The sequence below is a fragment of the Panulirus ornatus genome, chromosome 20 (assembly GCF_036320965.1).
Source record: "Panulirus ornatus isolate Po-2019 chromosome 20, ASM3632096v1, whole genome shotgun sequence".
NCBI lineage: Eukaryota > Metazoa > Arthropoda > Malacostraca > Decapoda > Palinuridae > Panulirus > Panulirus ornatus.
The window spans coordinates 6332635-6354704 of NC_092243.1; the positions used below are offsets into that span (position 1 = coordinate 6332635).

The 22070-nt window shown below is 37.9% G+C and overlaps 1 protein-coding gene across 4 annotated transcripts in view; it reads right to left on the reverse strand.

Moving 5' to 3' along the window:
* Positions 1-7508: 7508 nt before the first annotated feature.
* LOC139755885 (uncharacterized) overlaps positions 7509-22070 on the reverse strand; it is a 131967-nt gene continuing 117405 nt past the window's right edge. For all 4 annotated transcript variants that reach the window (XM_071674591.1, XM_071674590.1, XM_071674589.1 and 1 more), the window contains 7 exons: positions 20382-20559; positions 19815-19963; positions 19591-19704; positions 18822-18976; positions 17468-17804; positions 15862-16012; positions 7509-11462 (listed from right to left, as the gene is read on the reverse strand). In XM_071674591.1, the coding sequence (XP_071530692.1) occupies positions 15881-16012; positions 17468-17804; positions 18822-18976; positions 19591-19704; positions 19815-19963; positions 20382-20559 (1065 nt within the window). In that variant the 3' untranslated portion in view covers positions 7509-11462; positions 15862-15880. The remainder of the gene's footprint in view (positions 11463-15861; positions 16013-17467; positions 17805-18821; positions 18977-19590; positions 19705-19814; positions 19964-20381; positions 20560-22070) is intronic.

The window sequence follows — 22070 nt, forward strand, 5'->3', positions numbered from 1 at the left end:
CTTTGTTTCTTTAAGCCAATATAAGACGAACTACTACAAACTGTAGAGGGTCTGTGTCACCTTCAAAAGCATATGATAGAAAATGTACTCCTTTGCACTGTTCTCACCTCATTCACCATGTTTACACTGCCTCATCGATGACTTATGTTTATATATATATATATATATATATATATATATATATATATATATATATATATATATATATAAACTTTAGAAAAGAAAAAAATTCTACGATTTTTGATGTCCCTTATATAACGGGCCTAGATCAAATGCACATTCTTTTCTTATTATATCCCATATTTCTACCCACGGACAAGCGATGTAACTTGTGTAATAATAAGTATAATGAGCTTGTGTTCCATTCTGTGTCCTTATGATTTTTCATAAATCTAAGAATATTAACGGAACAATATGTTCTAGGTTGCATCTTGAAGTGCCATCTTTTTCTCAAAACATGATATGACAGCAAATGAAAAAAAACTTATAAGTTAACACAGTTGTGAGTCAGTTGTTGTTCGCTGATGATACAGCGCTGGTGGCTGATTCATGTGAGAAACTGCAGAAGCTGGTGACTGAGTTTGGTAAAGTGTGTGGAAGAAGAAAGTTAAGAGTAAATGTGAATAAGAGCAAGGTTATTAGGTACAGTAGGGTTGAGGGTCAAGTCAATTGGGAGGTAAGTTTGAATGGAGAAAAACTGGAGGAAGTGAAGTGTTTTAGATATCTGGGAGTGGATCTGTCAGCGGATGGAACCATGGAAGCGGAAGTGGATCATAGGGTGGGGGAGGGGGCGAAAATTTTGGGAGCCTTGAAAAATGTGTGGAAGTCGAGAACATTATCTCGGAAAGCAAAAATGGGTATGTTTGAAGGAATAGTGGTTCCAACAATGTTGTATGGTTGCGAGGCGTGGGCTATGGATAGAGTTGTGCGTAGGAGGATGGATGTGCTGGAAATGAGATGTTTGAGGACAATGTGTGGTGTGAGGTGGTTTGATCGAGTAAGTAACGTAAGGGTAAGAGAGATGTGTGGAAATAAAAAGAGCGTGGTTGAGAGAGCAGAAGAGGGTGTTTTGAAATGGTTTGGGCACATGGAGAGAATGAGTGAGGAAAGATTGACCAAGAGGATATATGTGTCGGAGGTGGAGGGAACGAGGAGAAGAGGGAGACCAAATTGGAGGTGGAAAGATGGAGTGAAAAAGATTTTGTGTGATCGGGGCCTGAACATGCAGGAGGGTGTAAGGAGGGCAAGGAATAGAGTGAATTGGAGCGATGTGGTATACAGGGGTTGACGTGCTGTCAGTGGAGTGAATCAAGGCATGTGAGGCGTCTGGGGTGGACCATGGAAAGCTGTGTAGGTATGTATACACGTGTGTGGACATGTGTATGTACATGTGTATGGGGGGGGGGGGGGGTTTGGGCCATTTCTTTCGTCTGTTTCCTTGCGCTACCTCGCAGACGCGGGAGACAGCGACAAAGTATAAAAAAAAAAAGAAAAAAAAAAAAAAAAAGTTGTGAACATGTCACGTGTGAGAGCTTTAAAGGCCCTGAGATAAATAGTTTAAGGAATTCCATCTCAACATGTGAAATGCGTGTACAGAAAAGGAAAAAGTAGAAATAACAATAAACTGTAATGTACTTGCGAAGAAATCACGAAAGCAGCAGATCAGCCAAAGATGCCATGATAACCTTCCCGACTTCCTAAGGATAGCGGAATAGTCTATCACTCATTAACTGAGGAAGAGATGTGCGCTGGGATGAGGGCTTTATGATCATAAAGATGCTGTGGTTTTGAAAGTTTACATAGGCATTGTAATTATATCTAATGTAACACGATTACAATTCTGTGATTCAACAAATACTTTAACGTAACTGACTTTTTCAGCAGGATTTGCAAATATGGCGTCGATTATTTCGGGCGCTATGTTGGCCGGACAGTCCGTACAAACATTTCCTTAACCCCCCCCCCCCCCCCTCACATGCACGACTCTTCGGTCCCCTTCCCCGGTAACCCACCCTCACCCCTTTGCACGGTCCTCACTCCCTGCAGTGCTCTCGCCTTCCAACATCCACCCCGAACGGCCTTCCACCGACTCCCACCACAACCCTCCCTTCCATGAAGCTCATCCACAGTCCAACGTTCTCCTGCTCAGACTCCCACCGCTCATATGAACCTCCCCTGATAGCTACAACTGAGACTGCATACCCCTCACCCCCTAAGCCCTATTGTTTTTTGTTGGGTTTTACGGCCAGCTGCCTATGAGGAAGGTCATTATAGGCCTGCAACCCTATTTAATGTGATGGGAATCAACTCTAAATACCTATTCTAAAAATATAAAAAACAGAAAAAATAGAAAAAGTATTATTTTGATATGATGAAGATAAAAGATAATTAAAATAAATAATAGAAAGAAAAGATTTTGTGGGTATTGAGCCAACGTGGCGGCAAACACCGCCCAGTCGGCACAGCACTCACAGTTGCGGTTTACTCAAGAGTGCGAAGAGAACGAACATACTTTAAAGATAGTCCTCTGTTCTGTGAAGAGGCTTGAGTGAGAAAGAAATGACAGGGTAAGGGAGAAATGAGATAATAAGAACTAAGGTTGAGACGGCTAAAGGAGTTTGCTGAAATGCTTTGGATATATAGATAGGTTGATAAAAAGGGTATATGTGTCAAAAGTGGAGGGGCCAAGAAGAATGGGGAGACCAAACTGGAGATGGAAGGATAGAGTGACAGGCTTGAACATTCAGGAGGGTGTAAGGTATGCATGAGATAAGTTAATTGGAGTGATGTGGCATACAAAGGAAAATGTGCTATCAATGGACTATACCAAGGTAAGAAACCATGGAAAGATGCATGGGATGTGATTGTGGGTAGGGAGCTGTGGTTTTAGTGCATTACACATGACAGCTAAGTGGATGTGAGCAAATGAGGCCAATTCTTCGTCTATCCCCTGCGTTGCCTATTTAATGCAGGAAACGGCAGACAAACAATTAAGAAAAACAATATATATATAATGACAGTTGAAGCACAGGAGTACTGACCTTGTGGCCCAGTGCCACTGTATTCCACTTCTTAATAATAATAATGATAATAATAATAATATATATTTTTTCATACTATTCGCCATTTCCCGCGTTAGCGAGGTAGCGCTAAGAACAGAGAACTGAGCCTTTGAGGGAATATCTTTACTTGGCATCCTTCTCTGTTCCTTCTTTTGGAAAATCATAAACGAGAGGAGAATTTCCAGCTCCCTCCTCCCTCCCCTTTTAGTTGCCTTCTATGACACGTGGGAAGTGTTCTTTCTCCCCTATCCCCAGGGATAAATTATACACACACACATAAATATATATATATTTTTTTTTTTTGCTTTGTCGCTGTCTCCCGCGTTTGCGAGGTAGCGCAAGGAAACAGACGAAAGAAATGGCCCAAACCACCCCCATACTCATGTATATACATTAGTCCACACACGCAAATATACATACCTACACAGCTTTCCATGGTTTACCCCAGACGCTTCACATACATATATATATATATATATATATATATATATATATATATATATATATATATATATATATATTATCCCTGGGGATAGGGGAGAAAGAATACTTCCCACGTATTCCCTGCGTGTCGTAGAAGGCGACTAAAAGGGGAGGGAGCGGGGGGCTGGAAATCCTCCCCTCTCACTTTTTTTTTTTTTCTTTTTTTTCCAAAAGAGGGAACAGAGAAGGGGCTCAGGTGAGGATATTCCCTCAATGGCCCAGTCCTCTGTTCTCAACGCTACCTCGCTAATGCGGGAAATGGCGAATAGTATGAAAGAAAGAAAGAAAGGATATATATATATATATATATATATATATATATATATATATAATAATATAATAATAATAATAATGATAATAATAATAATGATAATAATAATAATAATAATAATAATAATACTTGATCGCCGTTTCCCGCGTTAGTGAGGCAGCGCCAGGAAACAGAGGAAGAATGGCCCATCCACTCATATACTCATATATATACATAAACGCCCACACACGCACATATATATACACATGTACATACTCATACTTGCTCGCCTTCATCCATTCCTGGCACCACCCAGCCTCACAGCGAACAGCATCACTATCCACTGCTTTAGCAAAGTAACGCCTGAAAAACAGACAAAAAAAGCCACATTCATTCAATCTCAGTCTCCAGCTGTTATGTGTAATGCACCCTATCCACATCCATATTCCTCAGACCTTTCCATGGTTTACCCCAGATGTTTCACATGCCCTGGTTCAGTCCAATGACAGCACGTTGACCCCAGTATACCACACCGTTATAATTCACTCTATTCCTTACACGCCTCTTACCCTCCTGTATGTTCAGGCCCTGATTGCTCAAAATATTTTTCACTCCATCCTTCCACCCTCCAATTTGGTCTTCCACTTCTTGTTCCCTCCACCTCTGACACATATATCCTATTTGTCAACCTTTCTTCACTCATTCTCTCTATATGTCCAAACCATTTCAATACACCCTCTTCTGCTCTCTCAACCACACTCTTTCTATTACCACACATCTCTCTTACCCTTTCATTACTTACTAAATCAAACCACTTCACGCCACATATTGTCCTCAAACATTTCATTTCCAACACATCCATCCTCCTCCGTACAACCCTATCTATAGCCCATGCCTTGCAACCATATAATATTGTTAGAATTACTATTCCTTCAAACATACCCATTTTTGCTCTTTGAGATAATGTTCTCTTCCACACATTCTTCATCACCCCCCTCCCCTGCCCTGTGACTCACTTCCACTTCCATGGTTCCATTTGCTGCTAAGTCCACTCCCATATATCTAAAACACTTCGCTTCCTCCAATTTTTCTCTAGTCAAACTTACATCCCAACTAACTTGTCCCTCAACCTTGCTGAACCTAATAACCTTGCTCTTATTCACATTTACTCTCAACTTTCTCCTCTCACACACTTTTCCAAACTCTGTCACCAACATCTGCAGTTTCTCACATGAATCAGCCACCAGTGCTGTTTCATCGGCAAACAACAACTAACCCACCTCCGAGGCCCTCTCATCCCCAACAGCCTGCATAATCACCCCTCTCTCCAAACTCTTGCATTTACCTCCCTAACCACCCCATCCATAAACAAATTAAACAACCAAGGGGACATCACACACCCTGCCACAGACTGACCTTCACTGAGAACCAATCACTCTCCTCTCTTCCTACTCATACACATGTTTTAAATCCTTGATAAAAACTCTTCACTGCTTATTGCAACTTACCTCCCACACCATATACTCTTAAGACCTTCCACAGAACATCTTTATCAACCCTATCAAATGCCTTCTCCAGATCCATAAATGCTACATACAAATCTATTTGTTTTTCTTAGTATTTCTCACACACATCCTCTACCACTTCTGAAACCACACTGCTCCTCCCCAGTCTGATGCTCTGTACATGCCTTCACCCTCCTCAGTCAATACCCTCTCATAAAATTTGCCAGGAATACTCAATAAACTCATACCTCTGTAGTTTGAACACACCATTATACCCACTGCCTTTGTAGAATGGCACTATGCATGCATTCCACCAATCCTCAGGCACTTCACCTTGATCCATACGTACAATAAATATCCTTACCAATCAATCAACAATGCAGTCACCCCCTTTCTTAATAAATAGATAAATAAATGCAATACTATTGAAATACCATCTACTAAATTTTTCTTCCCCCAACAAAATTCAAAGGCATAAGGGAGTTGCTTTTGAGCTAGCTCTGATCTGTGCCCTCCTATCACATTTCTTTCTAACAAACCAAACTTTTCCTTCCTATTTGAAGCATATCTTGGTGTAGCCCATCCCTAAGAAAGAGGGACTGCTCTAACCCTTTCAATTATTGCCCAACTCCTCTCAATTCTTCCCTCTCCAAAGCTACTGAAACTCTCTTTAACTCTCATATTCTGATACATTTAGAATCCCATCACCTTACTGGTCACCAATACAGATTTCTCAATGTTATGTCTACTGGTGATCTTTTATCCAATTTGGGTGAAAGTTTTGGTCCACAACATTTAAACCTGTTCTGCTTTTATCATTTCCTTAATGCATGATGTAAAAAAAAAAAAAATTCCTTTAATAAGAAGAAAAAAAACCACCACAATATTCAAGGTCATAAACCTCAAACAAGCCACTTGCCAGATTTATAAGCCAATCACACAAAACTATTTGTTTCATAACATTAAGTTAAACTTAAGTTAAGTTAAACTTAATGTTTGGTGTGTGCCAGTATCCCACAAGAAAAGTAACAATACAATCGGTTGTAAAGGAAAAGAATGACTCATCTCAAGGCTAACCAGGAGAAGGGGCTCAAGTGAGGGTGCCAGCATCTACTGGCAGCCCTTATTAAGATAAGCAAGCTTTGTCTATGTTGTATGTTGACTGATCACTGCCAAAGTATGTACATGTGAATGATGGCACAACTACATTCAACACTATATGTCAATAGATAACTACCTAATTTTGTGTCTGAATGATGGTGCAACTACATTTAATCACATGGATACGTAGCCTTGTAATACTGTCTCATGAAATCCTTGACGTGAGTTACAATTCAAGAGGTCTCAGCTCATAGACAGGTTCTGAAAATCCATAATATTTCATTCATAGCTTCCTTGTTAAATCAAACTACTGCTGCTGAGCTGGATGATCTGGTCACAAACAGGGTCAAAGACTGTGGATGTTGGTATTAGAGCTCAAGAGTATAAACATTAAACAAAAGTTTCCTCAGACTTTGGACTGGTGCATTTACACTTTATAAATTTTTTCTGTACAATTTAGATAATCTGGGTAATCCACTAAGCACATACAATGGTCATAAAGAAACAGTGTGAGAAATGACCTCTTCTTTAGTATAGGTAGTGTATCTCCAGTCTGAACATTCAAAGTCCAAAACATTTAAAATCTAAATGCTCTACACGTAAGATTTCTGTTGAATGGCACAAGAGTTTGAAGTTTGAATTTAAGAGGAATGTTCCATACTTTCTTTAGTTCTCTTATATTGTTGATCTTGCATAACATTTTTTTTTCTTTAGCAACAACATAATAAACCATCTTTATTTTTATTATATGAGGAGCATTTGAGCATTTGATATATCCCTGCCCAAGATCTTTCTGACTGTTGTCCAAAGTTCATTTCATAAATTAGTGACCTAATGGGAGGGATAATGATCTAACAAGTTATTTGTTTTTATGTATCATAACTGGCTAGTCTTTAACAGACAGCTGTTGGAGGCAGGAGATGGCATGTAAGAGCAATTGGGCTTCCAGTGGCTGGGTACCGCTGCCTATACTAGAGATGACAGTCTGACACATGCCACTAAAATGCAGTCAAGGGCAAAAATATTTACTGAAGCAATAATTGCAACAGTAAACTGTTCTAAGCCTTGTAGCAATACTCCTTTAAACAATGTGATAAAACAAGTTGCTTTCTTGACAATATATATTTCAAATTAAACTTAACAATCTTTGGTAATACATATCATACAATACATACAAATATATACAATATTATATACAGCTTAAAGCTCTACTGAATCTATCAGTAAGTTTTTCAGTAAAATAAAAGAGTGAACAAATCAACAAGCAAATGGCAAAAATTATAAAAACAAAAATCAATATTACTCCACTGAATACAAGCAACTGACTCACAGTACTGAAATACTTAACCAAATCACCATTTCTGTTCACTGGTATAAACAACTAAACAGGTCTGATCATGACTAAAAGAGTATTTGAGCAGTTTAGTACAAATCAGCACATTTTCAAACATTTCAGAACCATAATATACATAAGGTATTACACACATAGATACAAGACATACAATTCAGTTCCTTTCTCTCAGATATACGAAGATACAAATTTTATACGAAGATACAAATTTAGCCATTAATTCATAAAGCAGCAAAAATTAACAAATTAACACAATATATAAGATCCACAAACAAGTTTTGACACATGTTTACGACTAACACCAACACCCATAATCACAAATATTCACTGCATTGCTTGGCACAAGCATGTACACATATTCACAGAAATGTAACACTCCTTCTCTATACTGTACAAACAGGTAATCACAGACACAAAATGCATGCATACCGACACACACACACACACACACACATCCAGCTATGGAACTGTCCGAATTCGAAGGGAAAAGGAGATACATAATCCCACCTGTACATCCTAGTCTGGATCTAACAATGCTGACATGGGGAAAAAAATATTGGGGACAAAGTTAACCTGAAAGTACAACTAAAAAAAAAAAAAAAGAAATAGAAATGGTAAAGAAATACTTTTATTTCTACATACTGTCAACTGAAACAAAATATGTAAATCAAGGAGTATGGAGAAAATAAGAGATACAAGAGATTGTATGACTGGAAGGAGAAGTTAAAAGATGTTGCCCCATACGTGTAAAGCTCCCTCTCTGTACAAACAAATGGAAGGATGCAGAGGCTTAATTCATATATTGTTTTGGAACTCTCTGAAGAATGATTATTACCATGACTGTGAAAAACAGGACCAGTTGATTCTATACTTAAACTAAAACTTTGTTCCATGGGAGATCTGTTGCCTACAGGGCAGCAAAATCATTGGAATAGATATAAGAATAGAAGAAAACATAATTAAAAATACATATAAAAAATATCTGCACAACATTCCATGGTCAGTGTTAGAATTTTCTTCTTGTTATAAATGAGATCAAGTTCCAGGCTCAACAATCTAAGGTGTCTAATGCAAACAAAATCCAAACTAAAATTATGCCTGCTATTCATTCCATTAGGTGCTGAGGAACAACTGCATAAAGTTTTATGATAATCTGATTAAGACTTTTCAACTTATATTAAATCTATGACAGATTAAAGTGTGACTCCTGATGACAGATTTCCAGTGAAAGACTAGTGCTGTACAGAAAACAAAGATGAACAGAGCACTCTGTACACATTTGCCATGATCTGTAGACAACGCAATGATATGAAAAATGTTCTACTGAACAAGATGGTGTCACTGACAAGCATGATTAATGAAAAGACAAACAAATTAGTGCTAAGCACTTAAAGGATGCTTTTTTCAACAAATATGAGAGCTCAGTAAAGACAAATCTCATAACATTTGCAGGCCTTATATTCCAGTCATTGATTAAAGGGTATCAAGCTTTCTTTACTGACTAAAGGCATGCACAGATGTTACGATGTCACCTTCACCACTAACAAGCACACACAGTATAAGCATGGATCAGTTACCTAGAGATAACCATGGTGGGAGGACACTTTGCCTGTACCTTACTATGCTGCACAAACAAGCTTAAGCAAAAACTGTCAACTTTCACACTTACATGTCAGAAGGCCATGAAAAGTGATTTTGAATATAATATCAGAGAAAGACTCAATGTAATGAACAGATGGTCAACTTAAGAGGTAGGAACATGCATGGAGCTTTTGTGCACACTCTTAGATTAATAACAGGCACTAAAGACTAAGAAGCAGCACTAGTTATAGAGACTCTATCACTGAAAATTCTAACTAATCAATCAGCAACACAATTATCCTCTTTATTAATTAAAAAAATTAAATTGCAAAACCATCCACCCCAACTGCCCTGCCACATTTCATCTAATACAAATCTCTCATCAACTCTTTTCACCAAACCTCTTTCGATGACTCTCACTTTGCTTACTCCCCAAGACCCAAACATCCCACTTCAGCCACCTTATCATCAAAAATATTCAACAGTTCTTTGGAATACTGATTGCATTTCCTCTTCACCTAATCTCTGCCTGTTACAACTTCCTCATTTGCTCCCTTCAGTTCTCTTGTTATTCTAACAGTGAACCTCCTTCCAAAAAATTTCCTTATTCCCCCTGAAGTTTGCTGATACTCACTTGAACTCTCATCTGCCCTCTTTTTCAACCCCTGCACCTTCCTTTTGACCTCCTAGCACTTTCTCTTGCACATCTCCCAATAAATTATACCACTTCCCTGCCAATGATACTCATACATCTCTCTTTTCTCAATCACTAGCATCTGAGAGAGGTATCATAATAAGAAGAATATGGGCAAGAGAGCTGAAAAGGGTATACTGAAATGGTATGGGCACAAGGAAAGAATGTTTGAGAAGAGGTTTACAAAGAGGCTATATGTATTAGAAGTGGAGACAAGGAGAAGATGACCAAATTGGAGATGGAAGGCTGGAGTGGAAAAAAAAATTTTTGATTGTGGATGCAGTCTTTCTCTATCTGCTCCTGGTGCTACCTTACTAGTGCAGAAAACAGCGATCAAATATGAAAATATACATATGGACAGAATTCTTCCTACCCTATACATTGGGATAAAGATATGAATAAAAATAATATTGAAAATAACAATATACTTATACTCCAATTGCAAAAGATAACACAGCAAGTAAAAAGTCACTTTCAGTGAAGCTACATTTTCATCAATAGGTGCAAAAAATTTAGTCTCATTAGGGACCTTCTTGCTCTAAAGAGGTGCTTCATTTCCCTGCTCCTGTGGGGAATGTAAGTTCAATGCTGCAAGAGTCCCATATGTATACACAAGCAGACATGCTGAATATACATGTGTTAATGTGTGTATGTAACAGGAAGTCAAAAACCTAAATCCTACTCATTTCTACAAGCTCAGTCTTTGCACATTACTGTGATAAATACTCATAGATCTTTATTTATGATTTTTAGTCAAATTCGCCAGTTTTTCTGTAGACATTCACATCTATGTTTATATACATGCACAATTCACTATCTCATAAAAACGAAATTAGGCATCAAAAGAATATATATCAACAATCAACTTTAAATTTGATTTATGCCATAACATATATATAATCAAAAGGCTATATACTCTGCATACAGTATTTCACATCAGTATTATAGAAACAATACATTTGAAATAAACCAAAAAGTCCTATCCATATTACACATGGCATCTAAAAACAGTACTGGGTAAAAATAAATATTGCAGCTGTATACTTATATGGTTTAGCTAAGCCAAAGGAGATAAACTATCACATGTATATGTCATCATACATGCTGAATATTAATTTTCTTTTAGTGGGGGATGGAGAATTGTCAATATTCAACCATTTGTTCATCTTTCTTTTTGCTTACATTATCACAATTTGAATAAGGGTTACTTTTCATTCTGATGTGTACAACCAAATACTGGAGGAAACAATTCCAATATACACATACACTTTGACACTGCCTATCACAGTTACACGTGTCCTGATTTCAATGTTTGTAAGTTAAGAGTCAGTTGATCAGATATTTGCTTTTAAATTTTTCATACATTCATTTATGACTAACTTTTAATACCATTACCTGCAGATTCTCATTTTTGTTTATGAAGATCAGTCATGAACTGAAAGTGAATATATTTTATTGCATTAACAAAAAGTGTGAGAATTACCTTGATAACAAAAAAGCAAGTGATGCATTTCCTAAATACAATAAATGGTAAGAATAGACTTTAACAAGCCATACAACCCTACATATATCATCATACACAGGTACTTATATTTATATAAACAGTTAATCTGGAGCATTGTTCATTTGGAGGCAACAATTAAGCAAATATGAATTCAAGTCAATCACTAAAGGGATTTTTTTGTGCAATATATTTCAACAAGAACAGAAACACAGTTCTTGTTGAAACTAAAAGACTTGCCTGATGAACTGGAGTTGTATTCAAACGTTTGCTGATAATGCCAAGGTTATGAGAGAAATAATGATGACTGCGTTAGCCTAAAAGAGGACCTAGACAAACTGCGATGTTGGTCAGATATATGGACGACAAGATTCAATACAAGTAAGTGCAAGGTGATTAAGGTGGGACAAAGTGAAAGAAGCCTCAGTGTGATGATTAATATCCTGCAGAAAATACATTACAGTAATCTGCACGAGAAGAAGATTATATGTGTTGACATTGTGCCTAGTGTATCACCAGAGATACACATTAGGAAGAGTGTGGAAGAAGCAGACTGTCTGTCAGTAAATATAAGAATTACATTCAAATATATGGATAAGGACATGTTCATAAAATCATTCACAGCACACATCAGACCAAACTGGACTATACCTCACAAGCTTGGTCACTGTACCAAAAGAAACACAAAGAATCTGCTTGACAGAGTACAGACAGGTGTAAATAAGACGGTACCTGCATGCAGAGAACTGAGCTGCAATGAGACACTTAGAGCGAGGGCTGGCCTAATAACAGCCCTCAAGTTCCTAAATCAGGTGGATGATACTGCTAGGAAACAGTTTATCAAATGTTGCAACAACGGAGAAATCAGAAGCTGAGATAAAGAATTAAGAAGAATGTTAAGAAGTACTGTCTTAGTGTTAAGGGGGTGAATGTTTGTAATAAATTAACCAATGAGATGGCGAATGCTAAGTGCTGACAGTTTACAAAGATTTATAATACCACTTGATGATGTATTACCTAAGAAATGGAAAGCATGAAAAAAATGTATTCATTCATTCATTCATCATTTATACTTGATCGCCGTTTCCCTTCATCAGAAGTAGCGAAAGGAAATAGACAAAGAAAGACCTATCCACTCATATACACATACGCAGACATAAACATATACACATATACTTGCTTGCCTTCATCTATTCCTGGAGCCACCCTACCCAACAGTAAACAGCATCGCCACCCCTGCATCTGCGAGCTAGTGCCAGGAAAAGACAAAAATGCCCACATTCATTCACACTCAATATCTAGCTGCTATGTGTTTAAGCACCAAAACCACAGTTCCCCATCCACATCCAGGCCCCACAGACTTTTCCATAGTATACCCTAGACGTTTCACATGCCCTGGTTTAGTCTATTGATAGCATGTTGGCCCCGGTATACCACATCGTTCCAATTCCATTTTCCTCGCGGGAGACAGCAACAAAGCAAAATAGTAATAGATCTCTCTTACACTTTCAACACTTACTTGATCAAACCACCTCACACCACATATTGCCTTGAAACATTTTCATTTTCAACACATCCACCCTCCTCCATACAACCCTTACGACCTGTTAGAAATACTATTCCTTCAAACACATCCATTTTTGCTCTTCAAGATAACATTCTTTCCACACATACTTCATTGCTCCCAGAACCTTTCCCCCCCCACCCTATGACTCACTTCCACTACCATGTTTCAATTCACTGCTAAGTCCACTCCCAGATATCTACAACACTTTACTTTCTCCAATTCTTCTCCATTCAAACTCACATTCCACCTAACTTGTCCCTTAACCCTGATGAACCTAATATCTTGCTCTTATTCGCATTTACTCTCAACTTTCTCCTTTCACACACTTTTCCAAACTCAGTCACCAACTACTGCAGTTTCTTACTCAAATCAGCCACCAGTGCTGTAACATTGGTGAATAACAAGTGACTCACTTCTTAGGCCCCCTCATCCCCAACAGCCTTCATACTCACCCCCTCTCTAAAACTCTTGCATTTACCTCCCTAACCATCCCATCCATAAACGAATCAAACAACCTTGGGGACACCTCTACCGCAGACTGACCTTCACTGGGAACCAATCACTCTTCTCTCTTCCTACTCGTACATTTGCCTTACACCATTGATAAAAACTTCTCACTGCTTCTAGCAGCTTATCTCCCACACCATATACTGTTAAGACTTTCCACAAAGCCTATCATACATTTTCTCCAGATCCTTAAATGCCGCATACAAATCCTTTTGTTTTTCTAAGTATTTCTCACACACATTCTTCAAAGCAAACACCTGATCCACACATCCTCTACCACTTCTGAAACCACACTGCTCCTCCCCAATCTGATGCTCTGTACATGCCTTCACCCTCTCAATCAATACCTTCCAATACAATTTGCCAGGAATACTCAACAAACTTATGCCTCTGTAGTTTGAACACTCATCTTCATCCCCTTTGCCTTTGTACAATGGCACTATACATGCATTCCGCCAATCCTCAGGCACTTCACCACGATCCATACATACACTGAATATCCTTACCAACCAATCAACAACACAGTCACCCCATTTCTTAATAAATTTCACTGCCATACCATCCAAACCCACTGCCTTGCCGAATTTCATCTTTCGCAAGGCTTTCACCACATCTTATCTCTTCACCAAACCACTTTCCTTGACTCTCTCACTTTGCACACTACCCTGACCAAAACACCCTACATCTGCCACTCTATTAAACATATTCAACAAATCTTCAAAATACTCCCTCCATCTTCTCCTCACTTCATCACTACCTGTTATCACTTCCTCCCTGTCCTCTTCACTGACACATAAATGTTCAATTACCCTAGGAACAATTTCTATGAAAGAGTCCTGGTGCTACCCAGGATCTTTATAGGGGCACCTACAGCCCAAGGCTGAACTACTTCCAGTAGCTGGGAAATGTAAGCTCCTTTGAAGTGAATGGTTCTCAGATGAGACTATATTGCTAAAAACAAACACTCAACTGCAGCACAATAAAATAAAGATCCTCCCAATACAGTCCCACCCCATCATGCCCAGCATTCAGTTCTATACAATAACCGACTCTTTAACTAACCAACAACCCCAAGTAAAAATCCCCAACAAAGAAAACCTGACAAAACACATATACACAGAAACTACCCAGCAAGCACTAAACAAGTGACCTCCCATCTTGGTATCAAATTCTAACCCACCAAACATATACCCACTAACAGAGAAACACACATCACACTCCCATTAACCTTTAAATATCACCTATCACTACAAAAACTGTTTCAATATGTCCCATGTTCCTTCATGCCTGAGGTAAAATGACTATAAAGGAGACACTGAGCAATTACTAATCAACTGCCCTGCACTTTCTTTACAGAGATGCACATAAAACATCACAACACTTTATGATATGTGGTCCTGACCAGTGGAACTAGACAGTTTGCTGATTGCTAGAGAAGCCTCCAAAGGATAGAAGGGAGGAAGGTAAGGTACCCACTTGCCCCATGACCAACTTTTATGGGGGCTCCTGCAGTGCTCTGGGAATTAACCTTATCCACCAGGTGGAGGCACAAGTCATAAAGTGCAGTGATACTGTGTGACTGTCTTTGAAGGAGAGTGCAGAACAAATAAGGAGTAGGGATTCAATGTCTTCCATATGAAAAATGCACCGCAGGCAAGTGTAACCCCTATTTATCTTGGCAGTGTGGTTTTAGATGGGTGTAACCAGGAACTAGGGCTCTGGGGAGAAGGGTTTTGTGAAATTTACAGTGAAGGAGTATAAACATGGTTACCTTAAGTCTCAAATACAGAGGGGTTTCATGGAGTAATTTTTAATTTGTTTAGTCATTACAATATGGACATGTTTTGTCAATATGGTATTTGTTAGAGAATGGGGATATGAGACTCCTGTATAAATTGCAGAAGTAAGAGGCCATGGGGAGCATTTTGTTTCTGTATGGGGTTGGTGACCAGGATATGAAGGATTATGTAGTTTCAAAAATTGTATGCTAAGCATGTTGAGGTGGAATTGTATTGAAACAATCTGCTTTTGACATGCAGACATTGATTGTGGTTGTTAAGGAGATGGTGATTTTACTGAATGTTCACATTCACTCCTGTGTGATTTGTAGTTTTGTTATATTTCCTTCTGAAATGGTGGATGATCAGGCAGGTAAGGCATAGTTTAGGGTGGAGCATATGCATAAATATGATATATCAACTAAATACTACGAAAGCTTGGTGGTACTTTCAGTCTAAACCACCTTGTCCACAAACTTACCTGGAGATATGAATGAAAGCTAAATATAAAAGTAGTTTTCATAGTCATTGTAGGAATGAGCTCTTCGTGTTCTTACATTAGCATTTAGCTCATTCTCATACTCATCATCTACAGGTGTTTCAACCAAATCCACACTCTGAGTCCAGGGCAGCTGAGGAACAAGAAAAGAATGATATAATTTTGAAGTCAATATCAGTATATCAAAAAGAATGAGTTTAATTTCTTTAAGTGTGTTAATATCTTTCCAAATGGATTTGTTTATATTTGATTGCTGTTTTCTGCATTAGCGAAGCAGTGCCAGGAAATAGATGAAGAAAGACACATCCAATCACGTACACACGTATATGCACATACACGTACTTGTACATACACATACGTATATACATATACATATTCATATGTTTTTGTAAGCTTTCTATGAAGGAATCAGAGCAGTTTTAGCTGGACTCAAAAGACCAAGGAAAAGATGTTCCTGAATTACTTAATGACACTGATTTTTCCAGTATTGAGCACTGATCAAGATGAAGTGGGAATGGGTATTTCTAGCATAAGAAGGCAGCACTGTCAAAATCTGTTTAGTCTTGACAGCACTACATTTGATTGGTGAAGCTAGTAATTTTACAAATTTTGTAAATTAAGTTCTGCACACTTATCAAACTGATAGCAATGGATGAAAGGTATTTTAAGTTATTTTTTCTTTGAAATTGTTTGGTTAAATACATTCTTCATACGACAAGAAAAACATAAGATGATTAGGGTTATATAGAAAACCTAACTGAAGTGAGAAGAGGTTTAAGTTGCTTTCAAGTATATAAGTATAGAAACGTAAAGAAAAATATTTCATAGAATATATACCACCCAAATTTGATCATGCATAGTCAGTCCAGTCATCCCACTTGAAGAAAAGCTTAAATATGATAGAAAAAGTCCAACAGAAAGACTTAAAGACAGCAAATACATTGAGTTCCTGAAAAACTAGAACTTGGTTACAAGAAGAGGCTTGTAGCTAAGAAATAGTCCAACCTGGACAAGAAGAATGATAAGGAATAAGGTAGACAAGCTAACATTAAATTTCATCATCTATCTGACATTAGCAATAACGAAAATTTCTTCAACATTAGATTAGGAAGGTCACATTGTCATGGGAAAAAAGTATACAAATATCAAGTTAGAACAGACCTGAAGCAATCATATAGCAATAAAGTGGTGACTGAATGAAGGAAGCGAAGTGATGAAACTGTGAATGAAGGAAATGAAGTGATGAAACTGCGAATGCAAGCAATATGTAGAAATTCAACCCATGGATATTTTGGGGGAATAACCATTAAAAATACAAAATACACCTTAACAGCCATGAAAGATGAGAAAATATATAAAATAATAAAATGTGGCTAGGAAAAGTCACTAACTAATCCCAGGTGAGAGGGTGATGGTACTGAAAATTCATATATATTTAAAAAAAAAAAAAAAAGAAACATGCCTGAAGAATGCTAAACAAACCCATTAAGCTGTGAAAAAGCTTTACACTGTAAATCTTAAACCCTCATAGTATGTAATCACAGGATTAGCCTTCATAAGGAAGAAAGTGTTATCCAACATATCTTACCTGCCGTCTCACTGCCGCTCTTAAAGGTGGTATTGGCCTTGGACTTCGAAGAGGGGGAGTTGGGCAAGATTCTTCACCTTCAGTTACCTCAGAATTATTTGATGACTTGCAATAATTGTTATTATCGAGGTTATTATTAATGGGCTGTGCATTTATTGTGACAGTTGAGGCTCCATTTGGTGATATGGTAATGGTTGTGGATGGCACCATGTTGTCAGATGGGATATCCATAGGTGATGTAGATAATGTGGTGGAAGATGAGGTTGTTGATGCCTGATTTGTATCTGCTTTTATGCTAGGGTTGATCTTTTTGGTGGAAGAATGTCTGATTGATGCCCTGAAACAAACATGAAACGTTCAAATCTATTTGAATTATCAGTCAATCTATCATATACTACAAGCTATGTTTATACGTGAAAGCAAAATGGTTGCAATCTGTTAAAAATAATATGATGGAGAGAATGAGTGAGGAAAGATTGACAAAGACGATATATGTGTCAGAGGTGGAGGGAACGAGAAGTATGAGACCAAGTTGGAGGTGGAAAGATGGAGTGAAAAACATTTCGAGTGATCGGGGCCTGAACATGCAGGAGGGTGAAATGCGTGCAAGAATAGAGTGAAATGGAACGATGTGGTATACTGGGGTCGACGTGCTGTCAATGGATTGAACCAGGGCATGTGAAGCGTCTGGGGTAAACCATGGAAAGTTTTGTGGGGCCTGGATGTGGAAAGGCTGTGGTTTCAGTGCATTATATATATATATATATATATATATATATATATATATATATATATATATATATATATATATATATTCTATTTATTCATATATTTTGCTTTGTCGCTGTCTCCCGCGTTAGCGAGGTAGCGCAAGGAAACAGACGAAAGAATGGCCCAACCCACCCACATACACATGTATATACATACACGTCCACACACGCAAATATACACACATATATACACACAGAGACATATGCATATATACACATGTACATAATTCATAGTCTGCCTTTATTTATTCCCATCGCCACCCCGCCACACATGGAATAACAACCCCCTCCCCCCTCATGTAAGCGAGGTAGCGCTAGGAAAAGACAACAAAGGCCCTATTCGTTCACACTCAGTCTCTAGCTGTCATGTAATAATGCAACGAAACCACAGCTCCCTTTCCACATCCAGACCCAACAGAACTTTCTATGGTTTACCCCAGACGCTTCACATGCATTTTTTTTTTTTTTTTTTTGTACTTACTGTACATGGATGGCATATCCCGTACACAGCTAACGCGTAGCTGATATTAGACAAATATAAGAAAAAGGTAAGATGTACAATAATTTGTAAAACTTAAAAATACCTCAGGGTTGTGAGCGGTGTAATGTAGGCCTCCGCAGGTGCAGGTGTATGACGCACAACCAAACATGTGTGTTCTTTCGATGTCCAACGTGTGGTTACCCTGAGGGGCCTCTCGTCTTGATGAAGTTTCCGCTCTCGTCCATCATTTCGACGCACCTTGGTACCGACATAAAAAAAGATCTTTCCATACAGTGAAATAAAACAAATCGTACCAGCTGAGGTAGTAAAGGGAAATATAATGTCTGAATTTTCACTGCAGTTATCTAAGTCTACAGTTCACCATATAAAAGACAAGGAATTTTCATACAGAACTGTAAATAATGAAATAAAGAAATCACACTCTAAGATTGTTAAGCTAAAAGCATTATGGCTACATTAAGATTTTACGCTAGTATACAAAAAACTACTATGATTTCACACTAGTATGCATACACTAAATTACTGATATTTACATAGTACATAGGTTATCTTCTGATATTCACAGAAGTATACATATGCTACCTTATTGTAATATCCGATTTCACAAAAGTATGCATACACTACATTATGATATTCATATAGGCCATAGGCTATCTTATGATATTCACAGAAGTATACATATGCTACCTTATTGTAATATCCCCATATTATATAAGCCACCTAATGATACTGACGGTGGTATACACAGGCTACCATATTATGATATTCAAACTAGCATACATAGGCTACCTTATGATATTCACTCTAGAATACAACGGATTAATGATAAAAGCAATGGAGTGTCGACATACCTCATACAGTGAAAAGTTATTTACATTATCGCGGATGTTGTTGCACAAGAGCACCAGCCGCACCAACTCATCACATGTAGTTTTCTCACTCACCAGCAAACTCTTGTACTGCGACTAAACGAAAAACAATATGATTAAATGAGGTAATAGTACAGTAGACGGTTTTCGTGCCACATTTTAAAAGAAAGGAAGATACGCGATAGTTCACTCTGTGCTGGACTTACCCCTGGAACCAATGCCCCGTCATAGACCCTTAAGAGGCCACCTGGTCGCATTTTGAGGGCCAGTCTGGAATCTCCCCGAGGGTGACATGACTGAAGTTCTGCTGGTCTGGAGTCGTCCTCGAGGGTTAGGGTGGTCCTCATGACACCTCCTAGGATGATAACATGAGTCATCTTAATGGGAAAATAATAAGGAAACAATATCACGTTTCCCCTTAACTTACTTTCTTCCATTCTAGGGAGACTTAAAATTTCCTGCCTCTTTTCGTTACTCTTTCCACTCAAGTTCCGGTGTGTGTGTGTGTGTGTGTGTGTTACGCAAACTCTTGCACAAATGGGTGTGAATAAATGGCTTCCTTCGACAAACTGATGAGTTTACAAGATGTTACGAATAATAATGCAGCAAGATATGAATTTTACTTACTCCTACTACTCATTTACTGTCGAATATGAATTCTTAGAGTGAAAAGGTTAGGCTTAAAATGCTATTTTTACAATTTCTGTATACACCATAATTTTGCAGCATACTGACGTTGCGATACACGTATAATTTCATTTGCAGTTGCTTACCAGTTTTTCTAACGGTGACTTCCATGGTCAGGTAAAAAAGGTTTTGATCTCGATGTTTCATCTTAAACTTGGAGAGTATGGACTTGACGAGCTCCCTGCAGGTAGTGGTGTAGGTGATGCAGACTGTCTTGTACTCCATCTCTTGCATCAGGCACCTCACCCACACACGCACTGTCGTCTGCCAGGAAGAACATCACTGTCATTAATCTACTTCGGTTATAAACTACAAGGTTGATCCTAATGTGCTGATTAACCTACGATTTTCCGACATCCCACTAACGATGATGTCATCTTCCTGTCAATAGTATTATCAAATTTCTGAGGTTACTTATAACTAATTTCAAATTTCTAACATTACTTACAGTAGCAATATCAAATTTGACATTACTTACAACAGTAATTTCAAATTACTGACGTTACTTACAAATCTAAAATTCATGTAGTTATAAAAGTACTTTCAAATTTCAGACAATAATGTTGCTGCGGACTATTAATGAAATCAAGAAGAAAATAGCGACCTAAACACTAAGAATAAAGAGTACATCTCAAATAATGTAAAAAGTCCCTCTCAGGAGCCGCATAGATGAGAACAGATAAGTAAATGTAGGAAAACGTTATATACAGCACGGAACAGAACCTATAATGAATGAAGTAATGAAAAAAAGAGAAAAGACCTTTCAATATGGGAGATTATCATGAATATGACCTTAACATAATTTGATCAAGGCTAATCAACCAATACAACTCGGTTTTCAGTACTGAGAAAATCAAGATATAGACGAATGAATATTTAAACACTTTGACGAGTATGCCCTTAACAGAAACAGGCAAACAAAACAGGACATAAACGAGGCGATAAAGAGAACGCAGAACTAGGGTTGAAGGGAATCCCAGCTACACTTTAAAAAAGACATGATGACCATAGCGAAACTTCTCGTCATATCATAAAGGGAGATTATTGAACAAACCAATATAAAAGACATACATAAAATGGTAGTATGCACAACAATGCCCAAATGGGGATCCAGATTTGTACCAAAACAACTGGTCAGTCTAACATTGCCTTTAATCAAAATATACGAAAGGGTAATAAACTCATTATGGCGTATCTTGCTAGCAAGTCATAAATGAATGCCAGCAGGCAAAATCATGCTAACGCAATTATGAGTTCACTATAGCAAATTTTGCAAGAGCATTTTAAAAAGGTAAAATATGAAATGCTATTAAAATGGCTAAACAATATGTTACAGGAAAACTTGGAAAGTAGATTAAAGTCTTAACGAGTAGACAACGAAGACCGTACTTTCAGGTGTATCGCAAGGTACGGTATTACAATCGTGATTTCAAACGAGTAAGAATAAAAATAAAAAGAGTGTAGTTAGGTGTTCTGGATGGAAAAAAAGGAAGACATGATTACAGAAGAGGATCGAGAAATTTGAGACCTGGATAATGGCTAAAGATGGGCGGAAGCGAACCTGATTCAATTTAATGAGGAGAAATTGGAGAAAAATGTCACGAAATGAAGAACAATATATCGACGCATTCCTCTAGGGCTCCAGGAAGAAAGAAATAGAGAGCGAATACAATGTTAAGAAACTTGAGTTACCAACAATAAACATCTTGGATTCGAGGAACAAATTGATAAGACAGCGCTTTCAAGTTATCTATTGAGTAACATTATAACAAAAA